We start from the raw sequence: 17,402 nt of genomic DNA on the forward strand, positions 1-17,402 counted from the left end.
AACAGCTCTTGCGCAAGAGGGGGATTTTAGAGGGGGGGTTTGCACAGAAAGGAGTCATGTAGACAACTCCTTTTTGCACAAAAGCCTCTTGCGCAAAAAGCGGCTGCTAGTTAATCATGCAAATGAGGCGCAGTGATATTCCATGCTTCACCTCATTTGCATTTTTTTTGTGCAAGAGAAGGCCGTGTAAACGTAGCCTTAGAGCTTGTCTATACAGGAAAATTGTATCAATTTAACTAAACTGATTTAGAAATGGATTTAGTTAAATCAGTGCAAGCCCCCTTGTTTAGACTGTCTTATTTTGGGCTGAGGCTGAGTATCTCATTTTGATTAAACTTCAGTTAGTAAGAAATTGAATTAATAAGGGAACAGGCATCCACATCTTAGACAAGCAATTTCTTGCTTATGTTAAGTCATTGGATCTTTGTAAGTTTTCATCCGAGTTCTTTTTCTTCTTTACTTGTGACTTTCTGTAATAAAAGTATTTTCAGCAAGTTTGGAAATCCAAAAATAAAAGTGCCTCCTTGCAAATGAGGGACATACCTCATTATATGCCTTCCCATCTTTCTCTCGCCATGCTATAAATCAGTGCTTGAGACTCAAAGCAAGTCTGTGACCCCTCCACGATTCTTTCCCAAAGAGAAAGAGCTAAGGGCAGGTCTATGTTTTTCCATCCCAGAGTTTATTATTATTTATTAATGTTTTTCATATAGTAGTGCCTAGAAGTCAACTGAGAATGGTGCCTCATTGTGCTAGGCACTCTACAAACAGAAGTTTGCAATCTAAATACACAAGATGGGCAAGGTAGAGGAAACAATACAAAGCCTTAATGCAGGGCTACTCAACACGTGGGCCATATGCAGAACATAACCTGTTTGTTTGCGGCCTGCAGTGCGGTTTGGTTTACGCCGGGCTCAACATGTGGCCCACAGGTGGGATCCTTTGAAGATGGTCTCCACCGGGAACATATTCCACAATGGCAAGGCATCTCCCAGGTGGGGTGAGCATTGAAAGTGGATGGGCTGGCTGGAACAGAAGGGTACAGGGTGTTAGCGTTTTTAGCCCCCGCGGAGGTGGTGCCAGGAGTGCTGGGGGTTGTGGGAAGTGCTTAGTATTCATGGCTGTCCGTGTAAAAGAAGTTATTTGCATATATATGCAATCACACTTAAGCATGTGCTGTGGTATCATGGTGCCCTCCCCTCCCGGGGCTTCCAAGGTTGAGTAGCCCTGCCTTAAAGGAAAATTTTACCCATTATATTGATAAAGCTCTGCTAGCACCATGTGTGCTCTCTTAGTCTAATATAAGAGAAGCTTTTTCTCCTGCCCAATTTAACTTGAGCCCCTTTCCATTATACAGCAAATTAAGTATATATATAAAAAAAAAAGGTCACTCTTATATTGTAATGGAATCCATGTCTTTGTGGGAAGGTTATGCAGGTTTACATGGGTTTAAATTCACGCCTCAGGTTAGACTGCATAGATTTTCCCAAACAAGGCCCCACACCTGCAGAATGAACAAGGCAGTGGCATATGCCATGGCAGTACCAGGGTGTATTTGATTTGAGTTTGTTGTTTACGAGAGGACAGAGTTGAAGGGTTTGGCACCAATAACTAATCTGCAGGTGGGAGGGGCTGGGGTGTGTTCTGGATTGAAATCCAGGGGTTGGAATCAGATAATCTGAGGTGTGAGCAGAGGAAAAAAAAAACCCGCCTCCCAAACACACATCTCCTTTTGCCTCCTAACCTGAAACCCTGACTCTGCAAACACTTACTACATACTTCACTTAAGCACTGTGCCTAGAGCCCAATGTGACGATTTCACAATGAAAAGTTAAAAATGTGCATGAATAGGACTGGGACTCAAGAATGGCAAGAATGCTTCAGAACATGAGTTGAGATAACCACAGCTATAAAGTATCTAAATCTTTTTGAACATGGAAATTAAAAGAGTAGGGCTAATGCTACAGCCCATCCGGCCAAGCTTTGGTTGGCACCAGATGGGGAGCATAGCAAACATGATATGAAATATGGATTTCAGATACACCCAAAGTTCTGACAATCAAGTCCTGGCTTGGGATCCATTTTTTTTAATCTCTCCAAAGCAGGAGGCTATTTGGATCTAGTTTTAGTTCCAAATGAAAGGTGGTTAGACTATAGATAGAATAAGAACTTTGACAGAAGTGTTACAAGATCTAATGTAAGGGGAACCCATTCCTTGCAGTGATCCCTCCAAAAATGCTAATGGAATTCATACCAGACTCTGGCCAAGATGACTGGGCACAAAGCAGGGAGCAGCACTATGAAGCAGCAGCAAAAGACAGAGTTTATTGCACAGTCATGGAGGTTGCAGAGCAAATAGTGTCTCTTTCTGGATATCTGCATCTCTGAGCACAATGGAGTCTGGTGAAATGACCAAGACAGCCAGCTGCAGGGGCTGTACTACACACACATAACTTGTAGTTAGTAGGCAGTACTTCAATGCTCCTTGTGCGCAGACTCCATCCACTGCTGACAACTCTCTGTGATTGCTATCTATTTAATTCCCCCTTTTCAGCAACAGTACGTGTCTATTGCTCATTAACTACCCCCAACAGCTTCATATGGTCAGTTTGTTTCCATAAGCTTCCTGCCAACAGCTCCACATAATCCATGCTGCTATTGCTGGAGTCTGCACTATCAGTGTCCCCAGCCAGTCCATGTGGTGCTAGATGGGAAAATCTGCTTGCTTTTAGACTTCCCCTTTCAGCCAGCTGTTCCTGGCCACCTGATCCACCCCAGGCCGAGAGATTGGACTGAACTGGAGCAGCTGGGCAATGAGGGCTTTGCAGGGCTCAGGCAGAGGAGGAAGACCCTCAGGATAGAGGACTCCCTTCTTCTGGCGGCGGGGCATGCTGTGGACATGGGTGTCATCAAAGGGCATGCAGCCGGTCACCATCACGTAGAGCACCACACCCAAGCTCCATATGTCGTACTTCTTGGCGTCGTAAGGTATACCCAGCAGCACCTCGGGAGAGGCATAGGCAGCTGATCCGCAGTAGGTGGTGCTCAGGTCTGGGTAGCCACGTGCCTCCTTGCCAAAACCAAAGTCTGTGAGCTTTGCCCGGAGGCCATCGGAAGTGAGCAAGACATTCTCACACTTGAGGTCCCGGTGCACCACATTCCGGTCATGAAGGTAACGCACGGCACCCACGATCTGTCCAAAGATGTTCCGGGCCTCAGGGACACAAGATAGTTTCCCAAGCTGCTGCACCAGCTGGAGCAGATCAGTGGACGCTGCTTCCATTACGATGTAGAGTTTCCCATTGCAGACTTCAATGAACTCAAAGATCCGCACAATGTGAGGGTGCCGGATCACCCGAAGAAGAGAGAGCTCCCGTGGCAGAAATTTGTGTACATAGTCGGGGGGTGCTCGGTGTCGGTCTACCATCTTGATGGCTAGTGGGCCCTTGTACTTGGTTGAGGTGGCCACCCTCACCTTGGAGTAGCTGCCCTCACCCAGAGTCTGGCCCAGCTTGTATCCCAGATTACTCAGGAGCTTGTCCTCTTGGGAGCCCCCTGACATGGCGCAGGGTCCTTTGGGGGCTGAACAGGACTGGGTTTAACCTTTTTGGGACTGATGGTTTCAACCCATCATACTTGGCACCTCTACACCTTCATTCCCATATGCCCCCTGCGTGTTTGGCCCCGGATACATCACTGCGCACCTGGCTATTGTGAAGTGTCAAGAGTGTCACACACCACTGGTAACTGCAGGTGTCATATAATCCCATTGCTCTCCCATGCTCCCCTTTGAAAACCCAGGAGTACCACAGAGTTCAGTAGAGAGATTTAAAATCAGACTTCCTATTCTCAGAAAACTAAAGTCATACTCCTTAGCCTATGCTCACAACAAAGGCATTTTCATCAGCTTTTAAAAAATTGTCTCTAATTTAGAAATTCTAGGGAAAAAAAAGTTTTTATTTTAAGCCACCCAGGCAAAAACACAGACCAAGTCCAGTCCCAGCAAATAGAGAAAGAGCATGCTGTCTAGGGCCCCATTTAGTACACAATTCTATAGCTGCAGTTTTCTACAGAATCTCATCCTTTGCTATAGGACTAAGATCCAGGTTGCCCTGCTCTAGAGTACAGGAGTCTTGTGTAAAGAATGTTGGAGTGATTTTCCTGTTTCCAGTAATGTACACACTCTTTGGATTGTCTTTAGCATAGACTAACTATCTCGGAGGTTCATCGAAATATGGCTGAAGAGTAAATATTTACCTTTCAATTAAGATGAAGTTGCCAAAAATCTCCTACTAAATGAGTAACCCCAGACGCTCTTACACTCCCTTCACCGCTCCGGAAATGACACACACTGATCTTGTGCTATACACTTTCAGTTTATTCAATATGGATTATTTTCTCAGTTAAAAGGAACATTGGCAGCGGTCACTTAGCTAATGCTGCTGCCTCCATCTTTGCTTGTGGTTATGAGACAGCATTAAAAAAAAAAAGATGTAAAAAACTGGATCATTTCTTCATTCCCTCACCTCTCTTCTCTGCGGCTCAGACAGCACAGGCTAGCGTGTGTGGCTGTAAAATACTGGCCGCAGATCTCGGGCTTGTGACCCCTCCTTAAGGAGAGAGAGAAAGAGAGAGACACACACACAGAGGATAGGTCTCTGTCACTGCCCTAAGAGCGAATGAAGCTTTTTGATCCCACTCCAAAGGGGCGAGGGAGATACCCAGTAAATGTACGAACGTTCTAGGTCACAGGACAAAAGAAGCCAGCCCAGCCAATCAGCAACTCGCACGGAGCACTTGGTCACATTGAATTCCATTCTGACGGCTCCGCGTTCCACGGCCGCTTCCATTACACGTGCGTCCCCCGCTTCCTCCGTGAATGACCCGGAGAGAGGGTCGGGGGAGCCTGACCGCTGTAGCCCCGAGCAGGTGTCTCGAACTAGGCTAAGGCACCTTGTGATTGGCTCCGTCTTTTCCTCCTCATCCCCATTTCCCTTTTCGTGGCCCCCGCGGCGTGAGGGAGATGGGCCCGCCCGCCTGGCTATAAAAGGGCAAGCGCAGCAGCACATGCTTCATTTGCGTTGCAGTTAAAGAAGGGGTGTATGGTGTGTGGTGTGGTCGGGGCTGCTGTGGTGCCCTCCTGAGCGGGGCCAAGCAAGAGGTTGGGGAGCACTTGGCGAGCTGTTGTAACATATTAGCAGGCGGGGCCCCGGGGAGTTCTGGGGCTCGGTGCAGTGAGAAGGGGGCCGAGAAGCCGGGGCTGTCCCCGGCTTTCACCAGTGGGGGCAGCAGCTGCAGCTGACCAGCCTGCCTGCCTGAAAATCACTGTGCTTAGCCTCATCCCATCGCCTTCATCTTCCAGCTGTAAAAGGCTCCGCGTGCTCCTGCTGCCTGTCAATTTGGGTTGATAGCCGCCCCCAAAGTGTACACACACCTCTAACCCAGGGCTGGTCACCCTGAAACCCCTTCTCTCCTGAGGGATGCTTTGTCTTGCTCAATCTGCCCCAGCAGCACCTGTGTCCTCTTCCTGAGCAGCAGCATGAGCATGGCAAACGACACATACCACTTTATAAAAGACATAAAACCCGGACTGAAAAACTTAAATGTCGTCTTTATTGTGCTGGAAATCGGTAAGTGGGTCCCTCTGAACCATCTCTCTTGCTTTCCTCCTCCTCCTCCTCCCCTCTCTCTTTTCTCCCTCCCTGAATAGGAGAAGGTACATGTGTGCTGGCTCCCGACACGTGCTTACACTTCCAGGGGGTGCAGGAGCAGCCCCTGTGCAGAGCGGGAGCCTTCTTTAACCCCATGTCCTTATTTTATTGTAAAACAAGATCTTATGTTCAGGCACGGGAGAGAATCCCATATTTTTAACTCCATTTATCTCACGCAGGAGATACTTGTCTGTTTATGTTGATTTAAGGATCTTGCTTCTTGATCTTATTGGCATAAAGGGTCCGTTACACTTGGGGAATAACTCAAACATCTAAACTATTTTTTTTTTCATTTTCAGAGCTCATGAATTCTCCTAGTTTGTAATTTTTTTGTATTTTAAATTCCCCCATACAGGACGAGTTACCAAAACCAAAGATGGACATGAGGTGAGATCGTGTAAAGTAGCAGACAAAACTGGCAGCATCACAATTTCAGTGTGGGATGAAATCGGAAGTCTCGTACAGCCAGGGGATATTATTCGATTGACCAAAGGGTATGTATGGGGTGGGGACAGGATAAGGCTTAGCTCATCCTAGCCCCGTTGTTGGATATTTAAATAACGTTGCTCAATGATCTCGTTCTTAACCATTTCTGTACTTTACAGTGGGGGTATCTAAAATCTGAAGGATCAGTGTCTTTACTTTGTAACTGCTATGAATGTGGAAAAATCCTCTCTGTAACTAAAGCAAAGGGTTTGAATTCTAAATAGCCTCTAGCTTATTCAGTGAAAGAAGCAACGTGACACAGCTTGCCTTATTTGGACTTCTTCCTTGTCAGACTAGCAGCAGCCTGTGATCTATCATTAAATTAAAACCTGAAGATCTCTCCTCCCCTCCCTTCCCCCCAATCTCAAACAAATTGATGGGATCTGTAGAGCACACTGTCTGCTCTGCATCTCAGTAACTGTCTTTATTTCACTAGATTCTGTTTAGATTAGAATCTGGGATTTAGGAGCTTTTCAAATTGCTTTTAAATTTCACATTGTTTTTTTTTGGGGGGGCAAAGTTATATCGATCTGCACATTCAAGATAGGAATTTACAATGAAATCAAAACCATGTTTTTTTAAAACACGTTTGTAGCACTGATCTTGGAGAATGCAGGAGATTATTATTTTTAAGTAACACTAAGAATGTGACAACAAATGGTCTGGTAGCACTTTATAAACTAACAAAACATGTAGATGGTATCACGAGGTTTCGTGGGCACAGCCCACTTCTTCAGATGACCGGAGTTATGAGTTTGGGATGTGAACGCTTGAAATAAATAGGCGAGGGGAAGAGGGATGGGGGGGAGAAAAAGGGTGGTCTGCTTCACAGTGGATTTAATGGAAATGCCAGAAAAACTGAGAGTATAAATTAAAATATTATTGGTGCTGTTATAAAATATAGTATTTTGTTCATATGTAATGCATACAATATAATGGGCTACTGCTATATTATGTATTTTTAGGTTTTACAATATGTCTCCATGGTCACTAAATTATAAAACTGGAAGAACTACTTTTATCCTCCTATTCTCTGCACTTCTCTTATCCGATTCCAAGAAACTAGTCACTTTCATTTCTTTTTTTAGTCAATTTCGTTTTCTCATTCAGCAGCCTAACACAAACAAGTATTTTGGTTTCATATGCTCGGGGATTGTTTAAATACATAAAACCCAACTCCTTACTCAGTAGTTATAAAAATTAAGAATGCTTTTAGTGGCATAGAGGTTAAATACAGTTTTTCACTTAATTCCGGTTTTGAGGATGAAAACAAATGAATATCTCCACCAGAATTTTTCAAGTTAATCTTATGCAAATTTGCTTTATGGAAAAGTCAGAAGTTATTAGTTTTGTACTCAGATTACATCTGTTTATAGTTGTGAGGTTTGACATCCAGTGTGTTTTCAAAATACTTAAAGATTTCAGCTATCTTTGTTAAACGTTATGTAGACTTCTCCAAAATTTTCTTTTTATTCTATGTAACACTAAATTACTACTGTTGACTGCAACTGTTAATATCACATTTCTTTGTAAATAATTTATCTACAGTGTTCTCTGGGGGAGAGAATGGGAAGACAGATGGCTCACAAGATAATCTGTATTAATGTGGTCCACACTATGGGAAAACAAGAACCTCTTGCAAGACATGAAGCCATGAAATAGCATTAGGGTTACTTATTAAGGGCCAAATTATGCCTTCATTTGCAACAACACATATTTCATGGAAGACGGTAGATTTACATGACATGTCAAAAAGATCTGACTTTGGTCCTTATTTTATAACATTTTCTTTCACCTTATGCTGGTGTACAAGTTGCACTAAAAACTATTCTCTCATGGTATATTTTCCACTTCTGTATTTAACTTGGGATTAATTTGAGTGTCATTGCTTTTGCAATATAAGTACATTTTACATATATGGGGTAAACTTATTTCTTTGGCTCAGTCTGGTCACTTTACAAATAGTTACCCTTATCTGGGCACTAGCTTTGTGTACAAAAACTCCTCATTTCTTTATTTCTGTGTTGAATTGCAAGTCTAGAAGGATTCCATGGCATTAACAAAGAGTTTCCCATGTGTTCCCTGTTGTTAGTTTTTCATGTGCAGAATGATGTTGCTGCTAATATTTCAAAATTCTAAACACTTAAGTTTCTTTGTTTGGGTTAGCGTTTTATGGCCAACCCACTCATTTTATGAACTGAACATGAAAACTTGTGTCAGTGGAGAGGTGGGGAAACCTGTGGTGCTGGAAATTGTGAAGTTGTTAATCCTTTTCTTCTATATGTCGTGTATTTTTCTTCTATATGTCGTATATGTGAGATTGATATGTCTTCAGGTTATTTAGCACCTCTTTTCCTTCACGTTATAGGACAAAACTGCCCTGCTATTAAATTCAGCATAAAAGGCATCTTGTTCCAAGCGGAATATGAAGTGTAAGGCTCTTCTTTCAAGATGGGAGTAGGGCATTTACATTTTTCGACAAGATCTTATTTAATACGCTGAATACAGGAAAAAGTGAGGTGTTTCTAGTGTATTATATTTGTACTACCATGGGGCCTCGAGTCCCGCGGTTGAGACTGGAGTCCCGCTGTGTAGTGCTGTACATGGAATGGGAATCTAACTGGATCAGACAAAGGGGAGGAGGAAGAATTATTATCCACATTTTACAGTTAGAGAGGTAAAAGCATAGTGAGCTTAAGAAACTTGGCTTCAGTCACAAAGAACCTCTATGGTGGACTGGGGATGGAACCAGTCCCAGTGTGGTGTTTTTGCTAGAAGACCATCATCCTCTTCTGTTAGTACTCCTCTGTGCATGTGTGCCTCTCTTTTGCAAGCCTTGTAAGGTTTTTCTGTCCTGTAGGTTTAGTATAGCTGAACTGTTGATCTTTATTTCTACATCACTTAATTTCAATCCCTGAAGTCAAAGGCTGCTTATAAAAAGCCAAATTGGACTGAGATACCCCCATGCAATGTCCAAGTGTGTATTTCCACTTACTGAAAATGATTGCATTTCATTTCTGTACATTACTTGAATCTCAAGAGTAAATATATTTTGCTGCTACTTTTTATACCAAACTAGAAGACTTACCGGGTGTTGCCTGGTTCTGGCTTGGGCCAGCTCGGAGAGGGGAGAAGAGAGTGCTATGCAGGCCTGCTGGCATGACCACATACCCAGCAGTGTTGGGGGGGGGGGGGGGGGGGGGAAGGGAACCTGTGGATCCGGCGTAGGGATTGCACTGCTCGGCCCTGGTGGTGCTCTGTAGGGGGTCTCCCCCACCCCTCATCTGGTGCTGCGTGGAGGATGGGAGTGGGTGGGAAGGGTTTGAGGTGGGGGGACACTTACCTGAGCAGGTGGCCAGCAAGCTGGTGAGCACTGTCTCCAGCTGACCACTCCCTTCCTGTTGTGGCTCCCCCCATTGGTCACTTCCTCAGCTGTCCCACTCACTGCCTCCAGTGGTGACTGTGCAATATTGCATCCCTTCAATCAGGGCCCTTTCCGTGTTATGGAAAACACTCGAATTCCAGATGCATCCCATATTCCTGCCACGACCAAACCCTGACCTTGCTTTTTAAGTTAGAGTAAGAAGACGCTGCATATCAAATGTGGTTTTAGCTGTTACTGTTTAGAATAATTCTTGGATGGACAGACAGATGCCTCATATGTGTATATATATACTAAGCAGTTGGTTTTTCTGCTTGACCCATTGAATGCTGGTTAGCACACTTGTGCATTGTTTTCTACTTTGCTTTCCCTCTTGCAGAATTTTACACACAAGTATTCTGCAAAAATAGCATCTTATGTCAGTCAGTTGGCTGGGCTGCAAGGTGATGTGGACAGTGGTCCTGGCAAAATGCCTGCCTTCTGCCTGACCGAAAGGATGGCACTTTGAGCAGGTCTTTCTGCTAGCCAAATGGTGTAGGTGTGACAGACTTGATGCTAGTCTCATGTGGCTGTTAGCCGCTTTTGAAGACCCAACCAAGTTAATGGGACTTCCCCCAACTGTTTTGAAGCAGCAGAAAATACATTCGTAACTAGAAACTGGTGGAGTAAAATAATCTTGGGGAATCTGAGAATTTTAGTCTGGGAATTCAGGCCACTCCATTTCTGCCGGCACAGGAAAACATTCACAGATAGATTTAGTTCTTCAATATCTGTTTCACTGTTAATGTTCCCTATTGGGTAACAGAGAACATTCAGTTGCTCATCCTTTTCTAGCACTTGACACGTCATTGGCTCTCTTTTGGCTAGGTATGCATCCCTGTGGAAAGGATGCCTGACGCTTTACACAGGAAGAGGAGGCGAGCTACAGAAAATTGGAGAGTAAGTATCATGCTTTTAATGTGTCTTGTGCTTGGCCAAGTATTGCCCTTGGCGGGGGCTGTGGGACGTGTAAACCAGTGTGGGTCTTATTGGTAGGATTCAATCCCTCCCCCGGGAAGAAAAGAAGCGAAATGGAGATCTGGTGCATTTGCAATTGTCGCTGTAACAGAGACCAGAATGTTGCTTGTTTCTGTGAGTGATCGGTTGTGGCAAAGAGCAGGAAGCCTTGGGCCTGTTTCATTGGAGCGGGTTCATGCAGGGGAAGGGGGCGATCGGCTGGGTTTCAGCCACCGTTCCCTGTTGGTGTACAGTAATTCCTCATTTAACACTATCGATACGTTTCAGACAATGATGGTGTTAAGTGAAAACGTGTTATGCGGGGTCAATTTTCCCATGGAAAATAATGGAAAAGTTGGGGGTTGCATTTCCAGCAGTGGTGTCTATTGGAACTGGGACATAAGTTTGGGGGAGAAAGGGGACTGGGTTACAGCGCAGAGGGGAGGTGTTTGGCTCTGGGGAAGGGGAGGAGAGGGGAGGGGGATTGGGTTCGGAGTATGCCCCTGTGACGGGTCTGCCGGAACCTGCACTGCGTCCGTCAAAGGGGGAGGGGCTCCAGGGAACGGCGCGGAGAGCAGCAAACCCTCCGCCGCTTTGCAGGGAGGCGGGGGAAGCCCCACGCAGACGCTGGCAATGGGCCAGCTGGGGAAATCGTGTTATTCCGGGGACGGTGTGTAATTCAAAAAACGTTCCCTAAAAAAAAAAACCTTACTATCGCAAAAACGTGTTAAGTGGGCACGTGTTAAATGAGGAATTACTGTACTCTGCCTCCCCTTTTACAGCATAGACAAGCCCCAGATATAAAACCTCTCTTCTTAGGCTAGCAAATACTCATGTTCAAGGACTCGCCGCATTGAAAATTTGGAGTCCTCTCTCCACAGGCTTGGTGCATTATAAGCAGCTGCAAGGCGAGTTTACATGCACTGTGGTGATAATGAGTTTCACCCTGGTGTGCTAAAGGGCTCATCCTTCTCTAGGAGTGGAAAGGCAATTCAGCCTCCCTCCTAGCTGTCCTGTGGGTTGTAATGGTAGGAGGATAGTATGTAAAATGAGCTTGGCAATTATTCTGCTCTGCTTCCTTAGCCCGCAGTTTGAATAATCTATTTATTTTGAGGCCTTATTTTAAATCCTGTGTCAAATTGGAGAGAGCTCAGTGAGCAGCATGATGAAGGAAGGTTAAGAAAATGTGATACAGGAGCAGACATCACTCTTTTAGTCTGTTAAAGGATGCTGAGAAGAAGCAAGCGAGCAGCTATTCCTTATTCCACAAAAAACAAATGCAAGTAACAAGCTTAAGACACAGCCAGAGAAAATGGCTTGATGAAGTACCTGTTTCTAATTAGATGAATAATTCTGAAACGTCCTCACTAGAGAGAGATTTATGTGTATTATCAAAATATCTGAGCGCCTCAGTCATAATCCAGAGCCCCGTCATGTTAGGTGTTGTACAAATACAGAATAAAGACAGTCCTGGCCCCAAAAAGCTTATAGGTTTGAGGACTTGACATCCCACCTACTGGCTTGTTTAAGAATAACAAAATCTAGCTAGGAGGATTACACTGGATTTTTCTTTTCAGGTCAAATGATTCAGCTTCTCTGAACAACTTTTGAATGAGTGTTGTTGCTCTGTAACAAGGTTGGATTAAGGTGAAATCCTTATCTTGCCTTTTCTTAGCTCTGTCCCAGTTTAAGTGGTTTGTGACAGTAATTTTACCTTACAGTAGAGGAGGGGTGGGGAACCTAAGGCCTGGGGGCCAGATGCAGCCCCCGAAGTTCAGGGCTTTCACCAGCTTTGGGGAGCTCATGCTGGTGCTCTAGTCTCACCGCCACCCCACTACAGGGCTGGGGCATGCAAAATCTACTAGCCTGGGTCCCCCTAGGCTCTGGAATGCGAGGGGAATATGGGAAGTGTCTTTCTCCTTCAGTCAGGGGCCACCTCAGTGAGGAGTGAGGGGTTTTTTGCGGGGGGGGGGAGAGAAGGGTTGTGGGGTTTTTTTGCTTCTCACTTGTGTGCAACCCCAACTGATTTTTCCAGTGAGTCAGTGGACCCTGACCCGAAAAAGCTCTATGATCCCAGCCTCTCTTCTTTCTCCCCTCCGCACCGTCCGCCCTCATGCAGTAGTCAATGGGTCTTTTCTCCCATTCAGTGCCACTAACTGGAAAAGTATTGTGAATTTTAGTACCCCCCCCCCCCTCGCCCGCAGGTTCTCTTTACTATTAATAGGTGCTAGGTGGGCATATAGGGTGTTTGAGTCTTGTTGAGCTAACTGTTTGACTGAAATAGCCCGAGCAAGGAAACATGACATCGTGGGCTCCAAGCCTTGAAAAGAATCATCTTGGTCCTGTGCTATGGAAGTGTTCTCTTCATAGGACTGGAGTTGGCTTACTTATATTTTAATAGTGCAGAGGTACAAAATGTCTATTCCTTTTGGAAATAATGAAGAACTCGCTCCTAACTCGCTAGGAAAAACTGTTCTGTTGCTTTCCTCATGACCTTGTTTACTTTTTCGAGGTTTTGTATGGTGTACTCGGAACTGCCAAACTTCAGCGAACCCAACTCAGACCACCTTGGGCAGCACAACAAACCGGTATGTTAAACATCCTGTGGTTCTCTTGCATCAATATTCTTTGATCTGAATGCTGCAGGGTTGGCAGTGGTAAGATTTCTAGCTTTAAAATGGTTTCAAATGCACATATAAAAGGCATAGAGAGGAATGGTGATGGTGTGGTAAATAACTGTAGGAGAGTGGTGTGGGGATCTTGTGTGTACAAAAACATATGTAACATTTCATCCCTCTCTGTAACTTTCAGAAGTTTTTGTATCTGACCTTTTTTTTTTTCTCTACATTTTTCTGAAGGCACAGGGTGAACAGAATAATAGTTCTCCATCAAATAATTTGGGTACTTATTCTTTCGGGCCAATGGGTAAGTTTTGTTTTATTTTGTGGAAGTGAAAGAATAAGAAACACTTTAAGATCTTGGGTTCGCTCTTGTTTTTTCTACATTGAAAGAGATTGGATTTTACATTTTAAGGGCAAAATGAGGCGTTCTTGTGTCAAAGTAGGATCAAGCACTTTTGCACATAAGTAACTTTCCTCAAGAAAATATTTCCATTATAAATGATTCAGGCAGGAAGAGTCTAAGTCACAGAAGATGACGCTTTGCACTGATTTCGCTCCTATGTTGCGTACGTACTTCTGAAAATTCCACTCTTGGCTTTCAACCCACTGCTGCTTGTTGGACGTAAAGGGGCAGACCTAAGCTAGACATGGTCTTAGTGTTGCACTTAATACTTAACCAGGAGTATCCTAATTCTGTGCTACTCAACAGCAAGCATTCAGTTGGGTTTAGTGTGGGTGCGGGTGAGGTTGGTGTCCTGCTATGTGGGAGGTCAGACTAGATAATGCCAGTGTCCCATTTCCTGATGGGATCTTAAGAAAGGCGGAGACCAGAACTCTTATGCAATGGAAAGATTAGTGTGTCGATATAGTTTTGTGGCATCACTGTACTGCAAGTAATTATGCTTTAATAAGAAAAAGCTTCAGAGGCTTTGGGGTGGATATAAAGCCCGCTCACTCCTTTTTCCTGGGATTGCATAATAAAATGGATGCCTATGATCAGGGCTCGCCAGCCATGTGGTTCTGAGAGCTGCGCATGCGCAGATCGCGCTGTGCATGCGCAGATCGTGCGGTGCCGGCTTGTAATCTACTCGCCACGAGAGAGTAGATTACATGATTTGTTGAGCCCTGGCTATGATGATCAAAACCTAGTATTGTGCAGCGAAGAATTGTTGCTGGCAATGAATTGTCTGATACGATTGCTCTTTGGGAACAGATTTTCATTTCTCTTATTTCACTTTGAGCCCTTTCCACAAGCTTCAAGTATAAAACTTCTGCTGAGCAAATAAGGGTGGTACTCTGAAGCCAATTTTTTGTCGCCTTAATACTAGGGTGGGGCAAGTCCTCTGTCAGCCTAATTGCTGGGTAGCCACTTACTCATGACCCAGTCATTTTGCATGGTGGACTGTCCTGATTCCATTGTGTTCACGCTTACATTTTGAGACCTCCTTCTCTGATTCCCATTATCCTTCTTCCTGCTTCTGTGCAATCTTTAATTTTCTCCCCTCCTCCCATACTGGTTTTGTCATTTCAGTTTCTGTCCCATCAGCATGGTACTAGCTGTCACTCCTTAGAGTGGATTCACACAAGACTGTTCTTTCTCTCTCTGTGTCCGTGTGTTTGGAGGGGTGGGATGTGATGTACTAGCTTCTTTCCACTCTATCTTTTCTGTCCTGTTCATTACAAACTGTATCTCCTAGTCAGTACTTCCGGGGATCATCTAGTAGGTGCCAGCTATAGGCGAGTGCATGTGAATGGAAGCATCAGAATCCAGCTTTGGCAGTCAGACTGGTAGTATTTTCTTCCCTCCCTTTCTCTAAGAATGCAATGCCAAGTCATAGCAACATAATCTATCTGTGGTGGTCTTGCTTTAGTCATTGCTATGGTGGTGCTTTTGGAGAAAGCTGGCGGTGATACGGTGTTCTGAGGTGCCCCGACTTTGCACCCTATCTTAAAGCTCAGTGTTACTTAGTTACGTATTAGCTGGCAAATGATGAAGGCTTGTTGCAAAGAGGAGCAGTGATTACAAAGTATCGGACTTGTGATAACATTTTACTGTCTTTTTAGGAAACGGTTTACAAACGGGACCTGAATCCAGTGGATTCCCATTGGCATACAGTCATGCCCACTCCTATGCAGGTACTGGGAGAGCCAATGGACGAGGACCTGTAAATCCACCAAACCCAACATCTAACAATGGTCAGCCCCTTCTAACCACAGTAAATAATGGGAGGGACCCACGCAGAGCCTTTAAAAGATGACTGTGCCAAATGTGGCTGTACAACTTGCTTAAACTATACACCCTACTTGAACACTGAATGCACTTTTATTTATGGTTAACTGTGAATGTTTGTCCTTTATTGGTGTTTTTTTTCCCTTTATGGTCTATCGAGCAAAGTGGCTTGATTTTTCTTGAAGAAAGCATGGTGAAGCTGCTTACATCTCAGAAATTGGCGAGGGGTGGATATTTGAGAACATGGGTAAAAGTCTGTTAAAATGGAATGAATTTTTAAACAAATATAAACCAATTTCAGTTAGATTATTAATTTGTTGTTGTTGGTTGCTCTGTTTCTTCTGGTCAGCCATATAGCCTTAAGTGGACTGTAAAGTTCCAGAGGTCCTATCTGTGAGGGTTAAGAAGAATTGCGTGACTGTATTGATGGGCCTAAATGGTCAGGTCTCTTGTTTAAAATTTAAATTGTCGGCTAAAGCAATAAGTGCAAGGAAATCGGTCACTGTCAGCAGCTGGTAGCACTACTTAAATCAAAGGATGGTAACACCAGGAGATTTCAATTGGCTACAGTGACTGAATAATAATAGCTTCACTTTTGTTGCCAAAAAGTGTAAATTATGTCTCCAGCTACAATATCTCTTTAACAAAGAAAGTCATCCAGAATTTGCCAAGCTGTCCTCAAGGCAAGCTTCATCCATTTGGCACTCAACCTAGAGAATAGGAGGGAAAGATTTAAATTAAATAGGGCATTTTTTAGTATCCATGTGGTGGCTTCAGTCTTGATGAAAAGTAATTTTGTGCTTTTCCTGAATTGTGAGAACTCCAAAGTCACTAGTATAGAGCAAGGTGCCAAGGATTCTGCCGTTGGTATATTTAATGCCCCATGTCTAACTTTTCTGCAAGATGGCTACCACCTGGGCTTCTGAATGCCTATTTTTTAACACTTGTTTATGCTCAAACAAAATACTGACTAGATTCAATGATATACGTACAGAAGTACTAGCCAACTGTACAGCAGCACTTCCTGTGCCATAAGGTGTCAATTTATATTTCAGAACAAGTATTTTTCTTCCCTTTTATATAACATATCTTTGTATGAACTTATGACACAACCACCACCTCTAAACAAAACAGGTGTTTTCATCCCAAGTAGGATGAAGATTCTTGGTACTATATCATATAGAAGCAAAGTGTCCACAGAGTAAACTGATCCAATTTCTGTGCTTTGGATCAGATTTGGAAACAAGAAGATGACTTACTGAATTCTCTCTATTTGTTAAACTCTGTTCTTGAAGCTGACTTCTTAAATAAAAGTTGCACTAATCATGTTGACAGACATATTTCTTTTGGTCAAGCCTTACAGATTTCATGAGAGGGTTTAGAAGTGGAAGTTGTCGCTGTGAAGTGACTCTAGTTCATTGAGTTATCAAGTCTATTTTCAACTATTCTTGGCGTTTGAGTCATTTCACCTACTGTCTTTATTTTGTCTCATTTGAATGTCAGTCTTCTGAAACTGCACAGTTTCAGAGCTTGTGACGGTCAAAAGAAGTGGTCTTTTCTTTACTTTGTCAGTAACAGGTGTGTGTAAAGATTTACTGCTTGCTTAGAAACATGAGTTTTTTTTTAAAACTTCTTGAAGTCATTTAGGAAAAGCTCTTACCTCAGATACAACAAAGAATTTCACATGTATGCGTGTATTGGTAAAATAGATATTGCTACTCATACTTTCTGGTTGAAATAGACAAAACTGAGACACTAAATAAAATCTAATCATGTAACTCCCACTGTAGTGATCAGTGGATACTGTTGTCCAGACTGTAGAAGCCTTGTGAAACTACAACATGCGAAGTGAATGTTGAGGACTTTTGTAAGCTGTAAGAGAAGGTGGTATGCTCCCTACAAATAGAAGCTTTCATCCCTCCTCCGTTCTATTTCATTTTCTAAAAAAAAAAATACTTAAAGTAGAATTTCACATG

At 43.7% G+C, this 17,402-nt stretch overlaps 2 protein-coding genes across 2 annotated transcripts; one reads left to right on the plus strand and one right to left on the minus strand.

Annotated features, from left to right (window-relative positions):
- Positions 1-2,305: 2,305 nt before the first annotated feature.
- On the minus strand, positions 2,306-3,698 carry LOC102456698 (testis-specific serine/threonine-protein kinase 6-like). Its single transcript, XM_006117952.4, has one exon. It carries the CDS (start codon positions 3,560-3,562, stop codon positions 2,729-2,731), a length of 834 nt encoding a protein of 277 aa, XP_006118014.3. The 5' UTR covers positions 3,563-3,698; the 3' UTR covers positions 2,306-2,728.
- Positions 3,699-4,612: 914 nt separating this feature from the next.
- NABP1 (nucleic acid binding protein 1) lies at positions 4,613-16,754 on the plus strand. The gene is made up of 6 exons (XM_075934209.2): positions 4,613-5,630; positions 6,067-6,205; positions 10,447-10,518; positions 13,088-13,163; positions 13,434-13,500; positions 15,261-16,754. The coding sequence occupies exons 1-6, from the start codon at positions 5,540-5,542 to the stop codon at positions 15,452-15,454; spliced, it is 639 nt and encodes a 212-aa protein (XP_075790324.1). The 5' UTR covers positions 4,613-5,539; the 3' UTR covers positions 15,455-16,754.
- Positions 16,755-17,402: the final 648 nt, after the last annotated feature.

The sequence above is a fragment of the Pelodiscus sinensis genome, chromosome 7, assembly GCF_052426305.1.
Source record: "Pelodiscus sinensis isolate ZL-2025 chromosome 7, ASM5242630v1, whole genome shotgun sequence".
Taxonomy (NCBI): Eukaryota; Metazoa; Chordata; order Testudines; family Trionychidae; genus Pelodiscus; species Pelodiscus sinensis.